The sequence below is a fragment of the Oryctolagus cuniculus genome, chromosome 20 (genome assembly GCF_051225735.1).
Source record: "Oryctolagus cuniculus isolate XC-2025 breed Fujian yellow rabbit chromosome 20, ASM5122573v1, whole genome shotgun sequence".
In the NCBI taxonomy this organism is placed as follows: domain Eukaryota; kingdom Metazoa; phylum Chordata; class Mammalia; order Lagomorpha; family Leporidae; genus Oryctolagus; species Oryctolagus cuniculus.
Window position 1 is genome coordinate 49,758,138 of NC_142886.1, and position 14,333 is coordinate 49,772,470.

At 52.0% G+C, this 14,333-nt stretch overlaps 1 protein-coding gene across 17 annotated transcripts in view; it reads left to right on the plus strand.

The window, feature by feature from the left end:
• PPP2R5C (protein phosphatase 2 regulatory subunit B'gamma) overlaps window positions 1–14,333 on the plus strand; it is a 160,523-nt gene that overhangs the window by 114,257 nt on the left and 31,933 nt on the right. For all 17 annotated transcript variants that reach the window (XM_051834796.3, XM_051834798.3, XM_051834800.3 and 14 more), the window contains 5 exon segments: window positions 6,258–6,368; window positions 7,585–7,677; window positions 7,763–7,893; window positions 12,119–12,178; window positions 14,175–14,283. In XM_051834796.3, the coding sequence (XP_051690756.1) occupies window positions 6,258–6,368; window positions 7,585–7,677; window positions 7,763–7,893; window positions 12,119–12,178; window positions 14,175–14,283 (504 nt within the window).

Sequence of the window (14,333 nt, forward strand, 5' to 3'; positions counted from 1 at the left end):
TCAAGGGCTGTGAACAATCATCAAATCTCAGAATGTCCATTTCACGCCAATACATTACATTTTAGGTACTCTGTTACTTACCCCAGATCAGGAAAACATAGGATAGCTGCCTTTTGGGGCTGGCTTATTTCAGTAAATATAATGGTTTACAGTTGCATCCATGGATGTGTTAAAATCAGCCTATTGGGGCTGGAATCGTGGTGCAGTGGGTTAAGCCACAGCCTGCAACACCAGTGTCCCATATCAGAGCACCCGAGGCCCGGCTGCTCCACTTCCCATCCAGCTCCCTGCTACTGCCCCTGGAAAAGCAGCAGACAATGGCCCAAGTACTTGGGCCTCTGCCACCCACGTGGGAGACCCTGATGAAGTTCCAGGCTCCTTGCTTCAGCTGGGCCAAGGCATTGTAGCCGTTTAAGGAATGAACAGTGGATGGAAGATTTTGTGTGTGTGTTTGCTTTTCTCTCTGTCACCCTGCCTTTCAAATACAGAAGAATAAATCCTGGGGCCAGTGTTGTGACACACAGTAGTTTAAGCTGCCCTCTGCAGCGCCAGCATACCACATGGGCTCTGGCTTGAGTCCTGGCTGCTCCGCTTCTGATCCAGCTCCCTACTAATGGCCCAGGGAAAGCAGCAAAAGATGGCCCATGCACCCACATGGGAGAACTGGAAGAAGATCCTGGCTCCTGATTCTGCCTGACCCACCCCCAGCCATTGTGGCCATCTGGAGAGTGAATCAGTCAATAGTCTGTCCCTCTCGCACATGCGTGTGCCCTCTTATTTTCAAATAAATAGCTTTACAAAGATGAAATAGGGGCCAGCGCTGTGGCACAGCAGGTTAAGCCACCGTCTGCAGCACCGGCATCCATATGGGCACTGTTCAAGTTCCGGCTGCTCCACTTTTGATCCAGCTCCCTGCTAACGTTCCAGAGAAAAAACAGAGGATGGCCCAAGTGCTTGGGCCCTGGCACCCACGTGGGAGACCCAGATGAAACTGGGTTATCATCTATAAAATATCTTTCAGGGGTTTAGGTGAGACTTTCACTGAATATGTAGATTTGGAGAGAACTAACATCTTAACAGCATGAGCCTTTCAGTCTGAGTGTCCACCCGTTTGGGGCTTCCTCCCCCTTTTGTACTTCTCGGCATGTAGATGTTTTCCATACTTTTTTAGGCTCGTACATTAGTGTTTAATTTTTTGTGCCATTTTAAATAGGACCTTTTGTTATTTGCCTTTTGTAACTGTTGTCATTCTTTCTTGCAGTTCTGCCCTGTGTTGTTGGTGCAGAGATGCTTCGCGTGTGTCCTTGTTGAGCTGACTCACTCTTCCTTGTAATACACCCTCTCTGTCCCCGCTAACCGCATCTGCCCGAAGCCCGCCTGCTTGACGTGAACAGCCATTGCTGCTCTGCTGGCTGGTGTAGGATGCTATGTCTTTTCCTCTTGCTTTACTTTTGGCCAGTTTGTATCTTCAGAGTTGAAATGGGTTCGTTGTGGGCAGGATACGGTTGGATCTTGCTTTTTATCCATTCAGACAGTGTCTTCCGTTTGCTTGGTTAATCAGACATTTATTTTTAGTGTGTTTTTGATATAGTCAGATTTAAACCTTTACCAACTTATTGCTGTTTCTTTCTATTGGTCTCCTTTGGTCTTTGCTCACCTTCCCTCCTCTTCTGCTTTATTTTGGATCAGTTGAGTCCTTTTTATGATTCTATTCTTTTTTGACTTTGTAACTGTTTAGTGCTTGAATTTCATTTTTTACGCAGTTTTTCTAGAATGTGTCCTTGACTTGTCGTGATCAGTCTGCCTGCACGTGACAAATGGCAGTTCCACTCAGCAGAGTTGAAGGACTGCCCAGCATTGTACTCCGTTTCTTTCTTCCTGGCATTCCTGCTTTTGTTGTCATGGATTTTTTTCTTCATGTTATAAACCCCGCAGTGTATTATTTTCATCACTAATTTTTAAAGAGATTTAAATAATTGCTTTATATTCACCAAGAGTTGCCATTTTCTTTTTTTTTTTTTTTCCTAAAGATTCTATTTATTTATTTGAGAGGTAGACTTACAGACAGAGAGAGAGAGAGACAGAAAGGTCTTTCCTTCCGTTGGTTCACTCCCCAAATGGCCGTAACGGCCAGAGCTATGCCAATCCGAAGCCAGGAGCCAGGAGCCTCTGCCTGGTCTCCCATGTGGGTGCAGGGGCTCAAGGACCTGGACCATCTTCCACTGCTTTCCCAGGCTATAGCAGAGAGCTGGATTGGAAGAGGAGCAGCCGGGACTAGAACCAAAACCGGCGCCCACATGGGATGCAGGTGCCGCAGGTGGAAGATTAACCTACTGCGCCACAGTGCCGGCCCTGAGAGTTGCCATTTTCTTTTTTTTTTTTTTCTTTTTTTTTTTTTTACAGGCAGAGTGGACAGTGAGAGAGAGAGACAGAGAGAAAGGTCTTCCTTTTGCCGTTGGTTCACCCTCCAATGGCCACCGTGGCTGGTGCGCTGCGGCTGTCGCACCACGCTGATCCGATGGCAGGAGCCAGGTATTTATCCTGGTCTCCCATGGGGTGCAGGGCCCGAGGACCTGGGCCATCCTCCACTGCCCTCCCGGGTCACAGCAGAGAGCTGGACTGGAAGAGGGGCAACCGGGACAGCATCCGGCACCCCAACCAGGACTAGAACCTGGTGTGCCAGCGCCGCAAGGCGGAGGATTAGCCTATTGAGCCGCAGCGCCGATGAGAGTTGCCATTTTCAATGATCCTCCATCCGCTGGGCAGATCCAGAGGATCCAGTATCCATTTCCTTCGGCTTGAAGGACTTCGTGTGGTGATCCTTCTAGTGTGAAGGTACCAGTGGTGAATTATTAGTGCTTTCAGTATCTAGAAAGGTCTTTTGTCTTCAGTGATGGACACAGAATCCCATGCCAGCAGTTTTATCCTTTAAAAATTATGCTCACCTGGTATCGTGCTTGTAGTGTTTCTGATGAGAAATCTGCCATTCTCACCAATTTTATAAAGATTTATTTATTTACTTGAGAGGCAGAGCATCAGATGAGAGGGAGAGACAGAGATCTTCCACCTGCTGGTTCACCCTCCCAGATGTCCACAACAGCCAGGGCTGGGCCAGGCCAGGAGCCCGATGCTCTGTCCAGGTCTCCCATGTGGTGCAGGGCCAAGCACTCATCTCCCACTGCTTTCCCAGACACATTAGCAGGGAGTGGATCAGAGGAACAACAACCAGGACTCAGGCCGGAACTCCTGTATAGAATGCCGGCGGCATAAGTGTGTTAACCCGCTGCGCCGTAACGCCAGCCCCTTCTCCACGTGGAATGCTTGAGTATATTGTTTTGCTCTTTTAAGCATTCCTAAACTTTCTCACATTTTACTGCAAAAAACATAAATAAATAAAAATATGCAATTAAGCAAATATGTAAGAATGTTAATGGTAAAGTCTAGTTGATAGTCACCATAAAATTCTTTCAACTTGTTTGCATTGATATTTTTCATAATAAAATCTTCAGAATACATCCTTCAGAATCTATGTAAAACTAATCTTTGGCCCAAAGTAAATAACTTTTTTAAAAAAGATTTATTCATTTTTTATTTGAAAGGCAGAGCTATATAAAGAGGGAGAGACAGAGAGATTTTCCATCCACTGGTTCACTCCCCAAATGGCCGCAATGACCAGGGCTGTGCCAATCAGAAGCCAGGAGCTAGGAGCTTCTAGGTCTCCCACTTGGTGCAGGGGCCAAGCACTTGGGCCATTTTCCTCTACTTTACCAGGCCATTAGCAGGGAGCTGGGTCAGAAGTGGAGCAACTGGGAATCGAACCAGTGCCCATATGAGATGCTGGCACTGCAGAGGGTGGCTAACCCGCTACACCACAGCACCCGGCCCCCCCCCTTAAATTAAATAACTTAACAGAAGCTTCCAAATCTAATGTTATCTTTTTTTAAAAAAAAAAAAAGATTTATTTATTTGAAAGGCAGAGTTACAGAGAGGCAGAGAGAGAGAGAGGTCTTCCATCCACTGGTTCACTCCCCAGCTGGCCACAACAGCCAGAACTGTGCTGATCCAAAGCCAGGAGCCAGGAGCTTCTTCCGCATCTCCCATATGGTACAGGGGCGCAAGGACTTGGGCCATCTTCTACTGCTTTCCTAGGCCATAGCAGAGAGCTGGATCGGAAGTGGAACAGCCGGGACTCGAACCAGTGCCCGTGTGGGATGCTGGCACTGCAGGTGGTGGCTATATCCCCTATGCCACAGCGCTGGCCCCAATCTGATGTTGTCATTAAAGGACACTAATTGAATTTATAAATACCACAAATTATTGTTATATATACATAAATTTCTATTCTTAAACTGAAAAATATTTTGAAATAAACATATACACATAAGTACTAGTGATTATCATGCTTTCGTGGTTACCTGAAATAAAATGGCATTGTGCATTTAGTTATGAAATAGTCATGAAAATTATTCATTGTTTGAAAAGTTGTGACTATATTTCTTTTATTAAGTATTCTACAAAAATTTTTGTAAGTTCTTATTTCCATATCTTTAACTGTTATGTAAGAACAAAATTGAATAGATTATAAAAAGAGCAAGTTACTTAAATTGAGGATTTTAAATGTAATTCTTACACATCAGATTCTGGTATAAGGGCATTCTTTGGAAGCATTGCTGGCCGTGAGGAAGGATCGTTATAGGTTCATGAGAAGGAAGGCTCCGCTGTCTCTGTCTCTGCTCACTGGGCACTCTGTCTGCACCAGGCAGGCCTGGGGCATGAGGCCAGGAGGGTACTCAGAGCTCTAGCCATCCAGCTGCATGAGACAAATATTGCAAAGAAGATGTGCAGCATTTACAAGTGAAGAGCCAGTTAGGGCCGCAGGGGCTCTACAGCAAGGGTTTAGCAGGTTAATCAGGCATAACTGAGCTGCAGTTAGTAAGGTGACTGTGTGTACTCTTCTCGGAGAACCCATCACTCGAGGTGCCGTGCCAGGTTCTGTGGGTGCTGGGGGTCAGCAGTGTGCAGTGTGGACTTCATGTTCTCCACGGTGACACCCGAGCTCTGGTGCCATGCAAGCAGATTTGAGCACACTACAGATGAGGAGAGGGACCGTTTTCCTCTTTAAAATTCTTGTGGTGGGGTGGTGGTGAGCGTTGTGGTGTAGTGGCATGGGGGTGAAGCCACCACCTGCAATGCCAGTAGCCAATATGGACACCGGTCCAATTCCTGGCTGCTCCACTTCAGATCCAGCCCCCTGAGAAAGGCCTGGGAAAGCAGCAGAGGATGGCCCAAGTGCTTGGGTCCCTGTACTCATGGGAGATCTGGAAGAAGCTCCTGGCTTTGGCCTGGCCCAGCCCTGGTCATTTGGGGAATAAACCAGCAGATGGAAGATATCCCTCCCCCCTCCCCCTCTCCCTCCCTCCGTCCCTCCCCCCCCCCCATCTATGATGTTCTGTACTCATTGGTGGAGAGGTTGTTGCTGATCATTTATGTTTTTGCTTTTTATTTCTGATGGCCCAGCTGTGACAGTCTTCTATCTCTGGCCTCTGTTTCTAGGCATACAACTTGCAAACAAATGATAGTTTTCTATTTTAAAAAGATATGTGTAGGGGGCTGATGTGGCACAGCAGATTGAACCACCACTTGTGACGCCAGTGCTGGCATCCCATACTGGCATGCCGGTTCAATTCCTGGCTTCTCTGCTCCTGATACTATTCCCTGCTAATGCACCTGGGGAGGCAGCAGAAGTGCTTGGACCCTCGCCACCCAATTGGGAGACCCGAATGGAGTTCCTGGCTCCTGCCTTTGTCCTGCCCAGCCCTGGCCATTGCATCTGTTTAGGAAGTGAACCGGCAGCGCTCGCTCGCTCTCTCTCTCTCTCTCTCTCTCTCTCCCTCTCCCTCCCTCCCTCCCAGTGCCTGGGTTTGAGTCCTGCTCCACTTCCAGTCCCAGCTTCCAGCTTCCAGCTCCCTGCACCATGGGAGCAGCAGGTGATGGATTAAGTGCCCGAGTCTCTGCCCCCCGCCTGGAAGACTAGACTGAGCTCCAGGTCCCTGGCTTCAGCCTGGCTGAGTACTGGCTGCTGCCGGCATCTGGGGAGTAAATCAGTGGATTAAAGATCTTCCCATAGCTCTCTGTCGCTCTCCTTTTCAAACAGATAAAAATTCAAAAAATACAAAGAATTACTTGAACCTTTTTAAAAATGCTCTCTGTGAATATGTCTAATGCCTGATTATAATTTTAGATTTTGTGGATTTTAGTTTGCAGTTAACATGTTTCGAACATTGCCACCTTCCTCCAATCCCACGGGAGCAGAGTTTGACCCCGAGGAAGATGAACCAACGTTAGAAGCAGCCTGGCCTCACCTGCAGGTACTGGGCTCGGGTGTGCAGCTGTGCGTGCGCCTGGGGGGCTGCAGAGCAGGTGTGAGGCCGGACTGCACACCAGCCGCCACCAGTGGATCTTTGGTGGGGCAGACCTTGCAAACCTGTGAATACAACAGAAATATTCTAGCGGGACAGGGAACGTTGGGGGAGGGGGCGTGGTGTTCTCACATTTTACATAAATCGCCAAAGTGGGGGCTGTCCGTGTGTTTTCACTTCGAGTGGCCACTTTGATGACAGCCACTGGGTTTGGGCCTAGAGGACTGTGCGGACATTGTGCCCGTTCTCAGTAGGCGGGGAGGGCAGTTGGAAGGTGAGAGGCAGAATGGTCAGGAGGCGCCACGGCCAGTGTTGGCAGAGCACGTGCCAGGCCTGCTGGAGGGAGTGGGCTCACTGTGGAGCAGGAAGTCGAGGTGGGAAACACAGGAAGGAACATGACAGCAGCACACGCTGGGAGAGCGGCATCGTGGGAGGGAGCCGGACATTCCCTGCACACGGCCCCTCAGCGATGGGTCGGTGTCTGTGTCTCAGGGCCCTCACGGTGGGTGGGCTACCAACCCCTCCCTGGGGTTGGCCGCTGCACCTGGGTTCACAACAGTATGATTGAAGCATCAGTGACATTGGCCATTTAAGGGTTCAGTCTGTAGTTCTTATAAATAAAATAATTACCATCAATTACAATTACATTAAGCCATGTGGTTTCACATTGAGTCTATAGCTACGTGGCTTTTCTTAGAAAGGCTATGTGCAGGGCCGGCGCCGTGGCTCAATAGGCTAATCCTCCGCCTAGCGGCGCCGGCACAACGGGTTCTAGTCCCGGTCGGGGCGCCGGATTCTGTCCCGGTTGCCCCTCTTCCAGGCCAGCTCTCTGCTGTGGCCAGGGAGTGCAGTGGAGGATGGCCCAGGTGCTTGGGCCCTGCACCCCATGGGAGACCAGGAAAAGCACCTGGATCCTGGCTCCTGCCATCGGATCAGCGCGGTGCGCCGGCTGCAGCGGCGGCCATTGGAGGGTGAACCAACGGCAAAGGAAGACCTTTTTCTCTGTCTCTCTCTCACTGTCCACTCTGCCTATCAAAAATAAATAAATAAAAAAAAAAAAGAAAGGCTATGTGCAGGCAAATAAAGCTTCAACTCGGTGCATTTTCATCTCTGGCTAAGAAAACGCTGTGCCGTTTGACGTGCTGTTTTTCTTTTTTTCTCCTAGCTTGTTTATGAATTTTTCTTAAGATTTTTAGAGTCTCCAGATTTCCAACCTAATATAGCGAAGAAGTATATTGATCAGAAGTTTGTGTTGCAGGTAAGGTGCAAATCCACAGAAACCCCAAGATCCCGGCCTGTGGCACCGTCACACCAGGTCCCTAAGTGTCTCTTTCTTTCTGAAGCTTCTAGAGCTCTTTGACAGTGAAGATCCTCGGGAGAGAGATTTTCTGAAAACCACCCTTCACAGAATCTACGGGAAGTTCTTAGGCTTGAGAGCTTACATCAGAAAACAGATTAATAATATATTTTATAGGTAAGTCCATGTGTGGCCCTGCACGGCCACCCCCAACGTCTGCCCCTCTACTGCAGCCGCCGGGCACCCTCCAGAGCCACTCCACCCCCCCATGCCTCACCCTTGTCCTGCTTTGTTTCCATTTTTACTGGAGTGTCCAGTTGGAATGGATGCGTGGACGTGCAAATTCCTCCCCTTGTGGGTTGCCTCATCAGCAAGCAAAGGAAGGGTTGGGGTGTGAAGCCATCGTTGTCCAGGTAGGGATGAGGTGTGAAGCCATCATTGTCCAGGTAGGGATGAGGTGTGAAGCCATCATTGTCCAGGTAGGGATGAGGTGTGACATCATCGGTCTCCAGGAAGGGATGGGGTGTGAAGCCATTGTTGTCCAGGTAGGGTTGAGGTGTGAAGCCATCATGGTCCAGGTAGGGATAGGGTGTGAAGCCATCGTTCTCCAGGTAGGGATGAGGTGTGAAGCCATCATTGTCCAGGTAGGGTTGAGGTGTGAAGCCATCGTTGTCCAGGTGGGGATGGGGTGTGAAGCCGTCGTTGTCCAGGGAGGGATGGGGTGTGAAGCCATCATTGTCCAGGGAGGGATGGGGTGTGAAGCCATCGTTGTCCAAGTAGGGTTGAGGTGTGAAGCCATCGTTGTCCAGGTAGGGTTGATGTGTGAAGCCATTGTTGTCCAGGTAGGGATGAGGTGTGACGTCATCGGTCTCCAGGAAGGGATGGGGTGTGATGTCATCATTGTCCAGGTAGGGTTGAGGTGTGAAGCCATCGTTGTCCAGGTGGGGATGGGATGTGAAGCCGTCGTTGTCCAGGGAGGGATGGGGTGTGAAGCCATCATTGTCCAGGTAGGGATGGGGTGTGAAGCCATTGTTGTCCAAGTAGGGATGAGGTATGAAGCCATCATTGTCCAGGTGGAGATGGGGTTTGAAGCCATCATTGTCCAGGGAGGGATTGTTCAGGTAGGGTTGAGGTGTGAAGCCATCGTTGTCCAGGGAGGGGTGAGGTGTGACATCATCGGTCTCCAGGAAGCCGCAGGTCTGTGCATGCAAGTGAGAGGTCTGGGGGCTCCTGTTATGTACCTGGGAAAGGAGACCTGCAGAAGCTGCAGGGGGCACAGACCACATGGCTGTCCCTGGGCCTGTGGGAGCCCACGCTGTGGTTGCAGATGTCCTGGCACAGCCCTGAAGTCACGGAGAAATGCTTCTAGCATACCAAGTGCAGGGCTCACGTGACTCCCCAGCCCCCAGCCTCGTGGATCCTTGCAGTCTGAACGTCTCTCTGACCCACCAGCGTCTGCCATCTGCTGCTGCCTTTGCCCCTGGAGCGGTTCCTGAATGAGCAGTGGATTCTGCACATGTTGGCTTCTCAGGTCAGCTCGCCCCTTGCAACATGTGACTCCAGGATGGCTCGAGGCAGTGATAGCTCCTAGCAGTGGCGGGGACAAGAGTGGCACCGTCGCTCTGTGACTTGAGGACAAGAAGCTGCAGGGCCAGGGCATCGCCTGGACAAGGCCAGGTATCCCCCACGGCAGACACACAGGTCAGGCAGAGCCTCCTGCCGGGGAAGAGCAAACAGGGAGCTGAGACGGAGGGCGGTGGATCATCCACACCACCGAGACCAGCAGCCCTCTGAGGGCATCCCATTTCATCAGTGCCGTCCCAGCCTGGTCGGCAGGCTGCACAGAAGCCCCCCTCCCACCTCGCACTGTCCAACAGCCTCGAGGCTCCAGCTCCACCCCCAGGCCTTCTCCCGTCAGAGCTGCTGTGCGGCTCCGCCTTGAACGCCTGCTGCATCCCCACCGTCGGTTTCCGCAGCAGAGCCCACGGCCAGCTGGGATCAGTGACGTCAGTCTCCGGGGCGTTGTGTTCCTGTTTCTTGTATCATGTTCTCCTGCTCTGCGAGGTCGTATTTGGCTGATGTACTTACCTAGCAGAACGTGTCATTTAAAAACATGGACAGGTGCAATTGAACTTAAATTTCAGTCTTTTAGGCCTGAACTGAAACAGTACCCAGTGCTCCTGCTTTCTTGGCCCTGGTAGGATTTGTAGATGGGGAAGTCACACAGCCGTTGAGCACTTGCTTGAAAGAGCTAGAAAACGCGCCACACCTTCAGGAACCTAGTTTAACAGCTGTAGGAATACCTAACCAGTTATGACTACACGCGGTTTACTTCAGCTGTCGCGCAAGGCTTGATACCACAATGTGGTCTTTTTCTGGGCTTGGGGTTTTGGGGTGTTGTTGTTTTTCAATCTTCCTTTCAATTATCTTAATATATGCAGTCAAAACCAAGCGTATTGCTTGGATTCCATAACTGGTCTGAGTTCTCACCATCAATGCCACTCCTTCCTCGTTCCATGGGAGAAAAGGCAGGCGAGCTGGGCCCTGTGTTCAGCTGCACCGTGTTGAGCTGTGTCTTGCAGCTACACCCAGTCGGGAAGAAAGTGTTTCAGACAGATTTGGTTCAACTTTCTGAAAAGGTTAATGTAAAAGTTCCTATTTATAACTAGTCTTTGATTCTAGTCGGCTGTCGAGATGCCAGTTAAACAGTGTTGCCTGCCCTGGCAAGCAGTGGAAGGCACAGGGCTCACCGGGATGCTCCCTGCTGGGGGAGGGGCTCTGCAGAGCCTGGGACCCGCCTGGGCTGCCTCCTGCGGGGGGCAGGGCTCACTCAGTAATTTCCAGGCCCACAACTGCTTCCAGGAGGGAAGGAAGGGAGCCGACCAGAACTGGCTTTGGTCAGAGCAGCTCACAGAACAGTCTGGATCAAAGGGAGGGGAGACAGGCTCCGCCTCTGTGTGGGGCGCACAGCACACTAGCAGGGAGGAATGGGATGGACGGTACCCAGCTTGTGGCTAAGCACCGCCCTTAGAGGTTACGGCCGAGCGTGTGACCACAGGCAGCCCCGGGCCTGCGGAGGGGCTGGCAGCGTGCTGGAGCAGAGATGTGACTTTCTGCACTTGCACTGTTTTAGGTATTTCAGATCAAAAAGTGAAGTGAAAAGGAACCTGCAGGTGGAGCTTTCTCAGGTACAGCACTCCTTAGTGGAGACGCTGCAGAGGTCTGAGAGCAGAACCGACAGGAACCCCTCCTTGTGACTGTGCCGCCACCCTGCTCGGCCCCGGGTTCCATCCCCATTCTCCTGTTACTGCGCTCCTGCCGCTGTTCTGCTTCCGGTGCCTGGGCCTGGGCCTCGGTCACCCTGCTCTGGCCCTGCAGCCCCGCACGCTGCCTTGCCCACTTCAGCTCCTTGACCCCTCCTTGAGAAGCAGCTCCCAGCTGTGGGTGTGTGACCTGCTCTTGACCTTGAGGGCACCCGTCCATTTGTTACAGACAAGGAAGAGGAGACTGCAGCGTGATTGTGTTCAATCTTGCCAGACCTTCACCTTCGGCTTCCATCTGATAGGCAGGGACCTGTCCCCACACCACTCTCACTTTGTGCAGGTGACTCTGCCGTGTGGGCTCAGACCCACTCTGGGAGCCGGGCCAGGCAGGAGCGTTGTCTATGGGAATCCTCTGCAGGGGCACAGCTTCCTTCTCCCGACACGTCCCCGTTCTGTCTCCTGTCCTCGGTTTAGTCAACAGATGGGTTCCAAGTCTGGCAGATGCTATGTGTAATCCTAGCACCAAGAATCCGGGACAAGTCTTGTCCCTGTGCTCAGGGTCCCATCTGGAAGGAGACAGGCCTACACAGGAGGTGGGGTGCAGGAGCTCCCCACAAGCACGGCAGGCCCAGCAGGCCAGGGCTGCATAGGGGAGATGCTGGGGCCCAGGGCCAGGGTGTGAGTGGAGAAGTAGACAAGAGGTGTTCAGAAGAGACCGTCCATCCTTTGCAGGGACTGTGCTAAACATGGCAGACTCCAAAACTGAGCAAGCATCAGCTTACGTAGTAGGTTGCAGGGCAGTGGGCAGTAAATGGACAGGTAGAGGGGAGTGTGGTGATGGAGGGGCCCTGATAAAGCCAGCCGGGCAGGCTGAGGGGTCGAGTCAGGGGGCAAGCTTTTCTAGGTGCTTAACACGTTTCAAAATGAGGCCCTTGCCTGGAGAAAGGTGTGCAGCAGGTGGGTGAGCCCTCTGCGCTCCAGGCTGTGGGGTCACACCTGGGTTCCTACAGGGCCGCCTGGTGCCAGTGAGCGGCTGCCCCCAAAGGGCGTCCCACACGGGTGTGCTCTCTGCCACCGGCCCCCCGCCCCTCCGTGTCTCAGGTCAGTGTCGGTCCTAACCAACACTTTGTTTTCTCTAGGTTTATTTATGAAACAGAGCATCACAATGGCATAGCAGAATTACTGGAAATACTGGGAAGGTGAGTCTGTGTGTGCCAAAAGGATCTAGAAGGAGCTGCATCTTGGAGCCCAGCTCCCCTTTCCACGGGGCGAGGCAGCGAACGCTGCCCCCAGAAGAGTTCTGTGGAGTGCCACCCTGGCATCACAGCTCGCCCAGCGACATCCCCACCTGTGCTCCTGTGCGTGGCTTCTCCCTCCCTCTCCTCACATCATCTCTATGGATACACCATCGAAATGACTTCCTCAAGAACAGTGTTAAAATAGTGACATGAGCAGGTTAATACTGGAAGCCTGTGAGAAGAAGGGGTTGTACATACAGGATACTGAGTAAATCCAAATATTTCAAGTTGCTTTGATCTTAACAGATTTAAAAAAAAAAAAAACACAGCATTTCAGAAGTTCTATCATCTAAACCCAAGTAAAGTTTTTGCTGGTTTTTTTTTTAATCAACCTATAGATTTTATGTTAGATTTTATGTTAGACCTCCAAGCCCGTTTGCCGAGCAGAACTCCGCAGGGTTCGTGGCAAGCGCCCTTGGAGCACTTCTGTCCGGGACCTTCCCAGGAACTGGGCCGCGGGGGAGCCTGCAGCAGAGGCGGGGTGGCTCCCTGCGGTGTCGGGAGGATCTTTCCTCATGGGACACGCCACCATCCGGGGGATCGGTGCTGCCTGGTGGTTCTGAGACGTGATGTGATGGAACATCAGTCCTCTCCGAGAGTCCTGGGTGTGGCTCGGGGGCTGCCCCCAGGTCACTGTATGACCTTGGGCAAGCTTCCCTATAAGTCGGGGAGACTCTGCACCTCCCTCGTGTGTGGCTGTCAGAGTGGGCGCACCGAGAAGTGCTGGGCGCAGGCCTCAGGGCCACTGTGCCGCTCTGCCTTCTCCCAGAAGCGGTGTACTGGGCAGCCTGTCACCGTGACCGGCCACCGTGCCTGAGTGACGAGTAGTGGGGGACGGAGTTAGGAGTTGCTCCTCCTCCTCCCGCAGCCCCTGGGAACACTGACCAGCCTTTGCCTGATTATGACACCTGATGGATAAACTCAGAAGTCTGAGACAGAAACTTTAGAGTTTACAGGTGGCCGGCGCCACGGCTCAGTAGCTAATCCTCTGCCTGCGGCGCTGGCACACCGGGTTCTAGTCCCAGTCGGGGTGCCGGATTCTGTCCCGGTTGCTCCTCTTCCAGTCCAGCTCTGTGCTGTGGCCCGGGAAGGCAGTGGAGGATGGCCCAGGTGCTTGGGCCCTGCACCCCATGGGAGACTAGAAGTACCTGGCTCCTGCCATCGGATCAGCGCGGTGCGCCAGCTGCAGCGGCCATTGGAGGGTGAACCAACGGCAAAGGAAGACCTTTCTCTCTGTCTCTCTCTCTCACTGTCCACTCTGCCTGTCAAATAAATAAATAAATAAATAATTTAGAGCTTACAGGTAGGACTTCCTTCTCTGGCAGAAGGGAACAGCTTTGATCCTTAACCAGCACCTCCTGCTCCAGCTTGTTCTCCACTGCCCATGCGGGAGTGCCGAGCCTGACTTCCTCCAGGAGGCCAGCGAGCGAGGCAGGGTGCTGGGTGTGGGAGACGCCCCCAGGAGGCCATGATCGAGGCATGATGCTGGGTGTGGGAGACGCCCCAGGAGGCCAGTGAACAGGGAGGGTGCTGAATATGGGGGAGATGCCCCAGGAGGCCAAGAGCGAGGGAGGGTGCTGGGTGTGGGGGAGACGCCCCAGGAGGCCAAGAGCGAGGCAGGGTGCTGGGTGTGGGGGAGACGCCCCCAGGAGCTCCTGCTGTTCTAGCGTCCCTCTGTCAGTGCAGTTTTTAAGTGACCTCACAGCTAGAAGGGAGACATGGCTAAGCTTCCCTGAAGGCATTTCATTCTTCATGTCTACTGAGGTTCTCGTTTCTCTGAAACATTCCACCTGCTGGGCTCTCATGTGGAAAACAAAGTAAGAGAAAAACCCCAAACTGTTTGTAATCTGCAATTTGTAAATACTCAAACCTCGAATCTTTTTTTTATTTTTTGCAGTATAATTAACGGATTTGCCTTACCACTCAAAGAAGAGCACAAGATTTTCTTACTGAAGGTGTTGTTACCTTTGCACAAAGTGAAGTCCCTGAGTGTCTACCACCCCCAGGTGAGGGCGGGCGGGGACCGCTGCTGCTGGGACAGCGAGTCAGCCTAGAA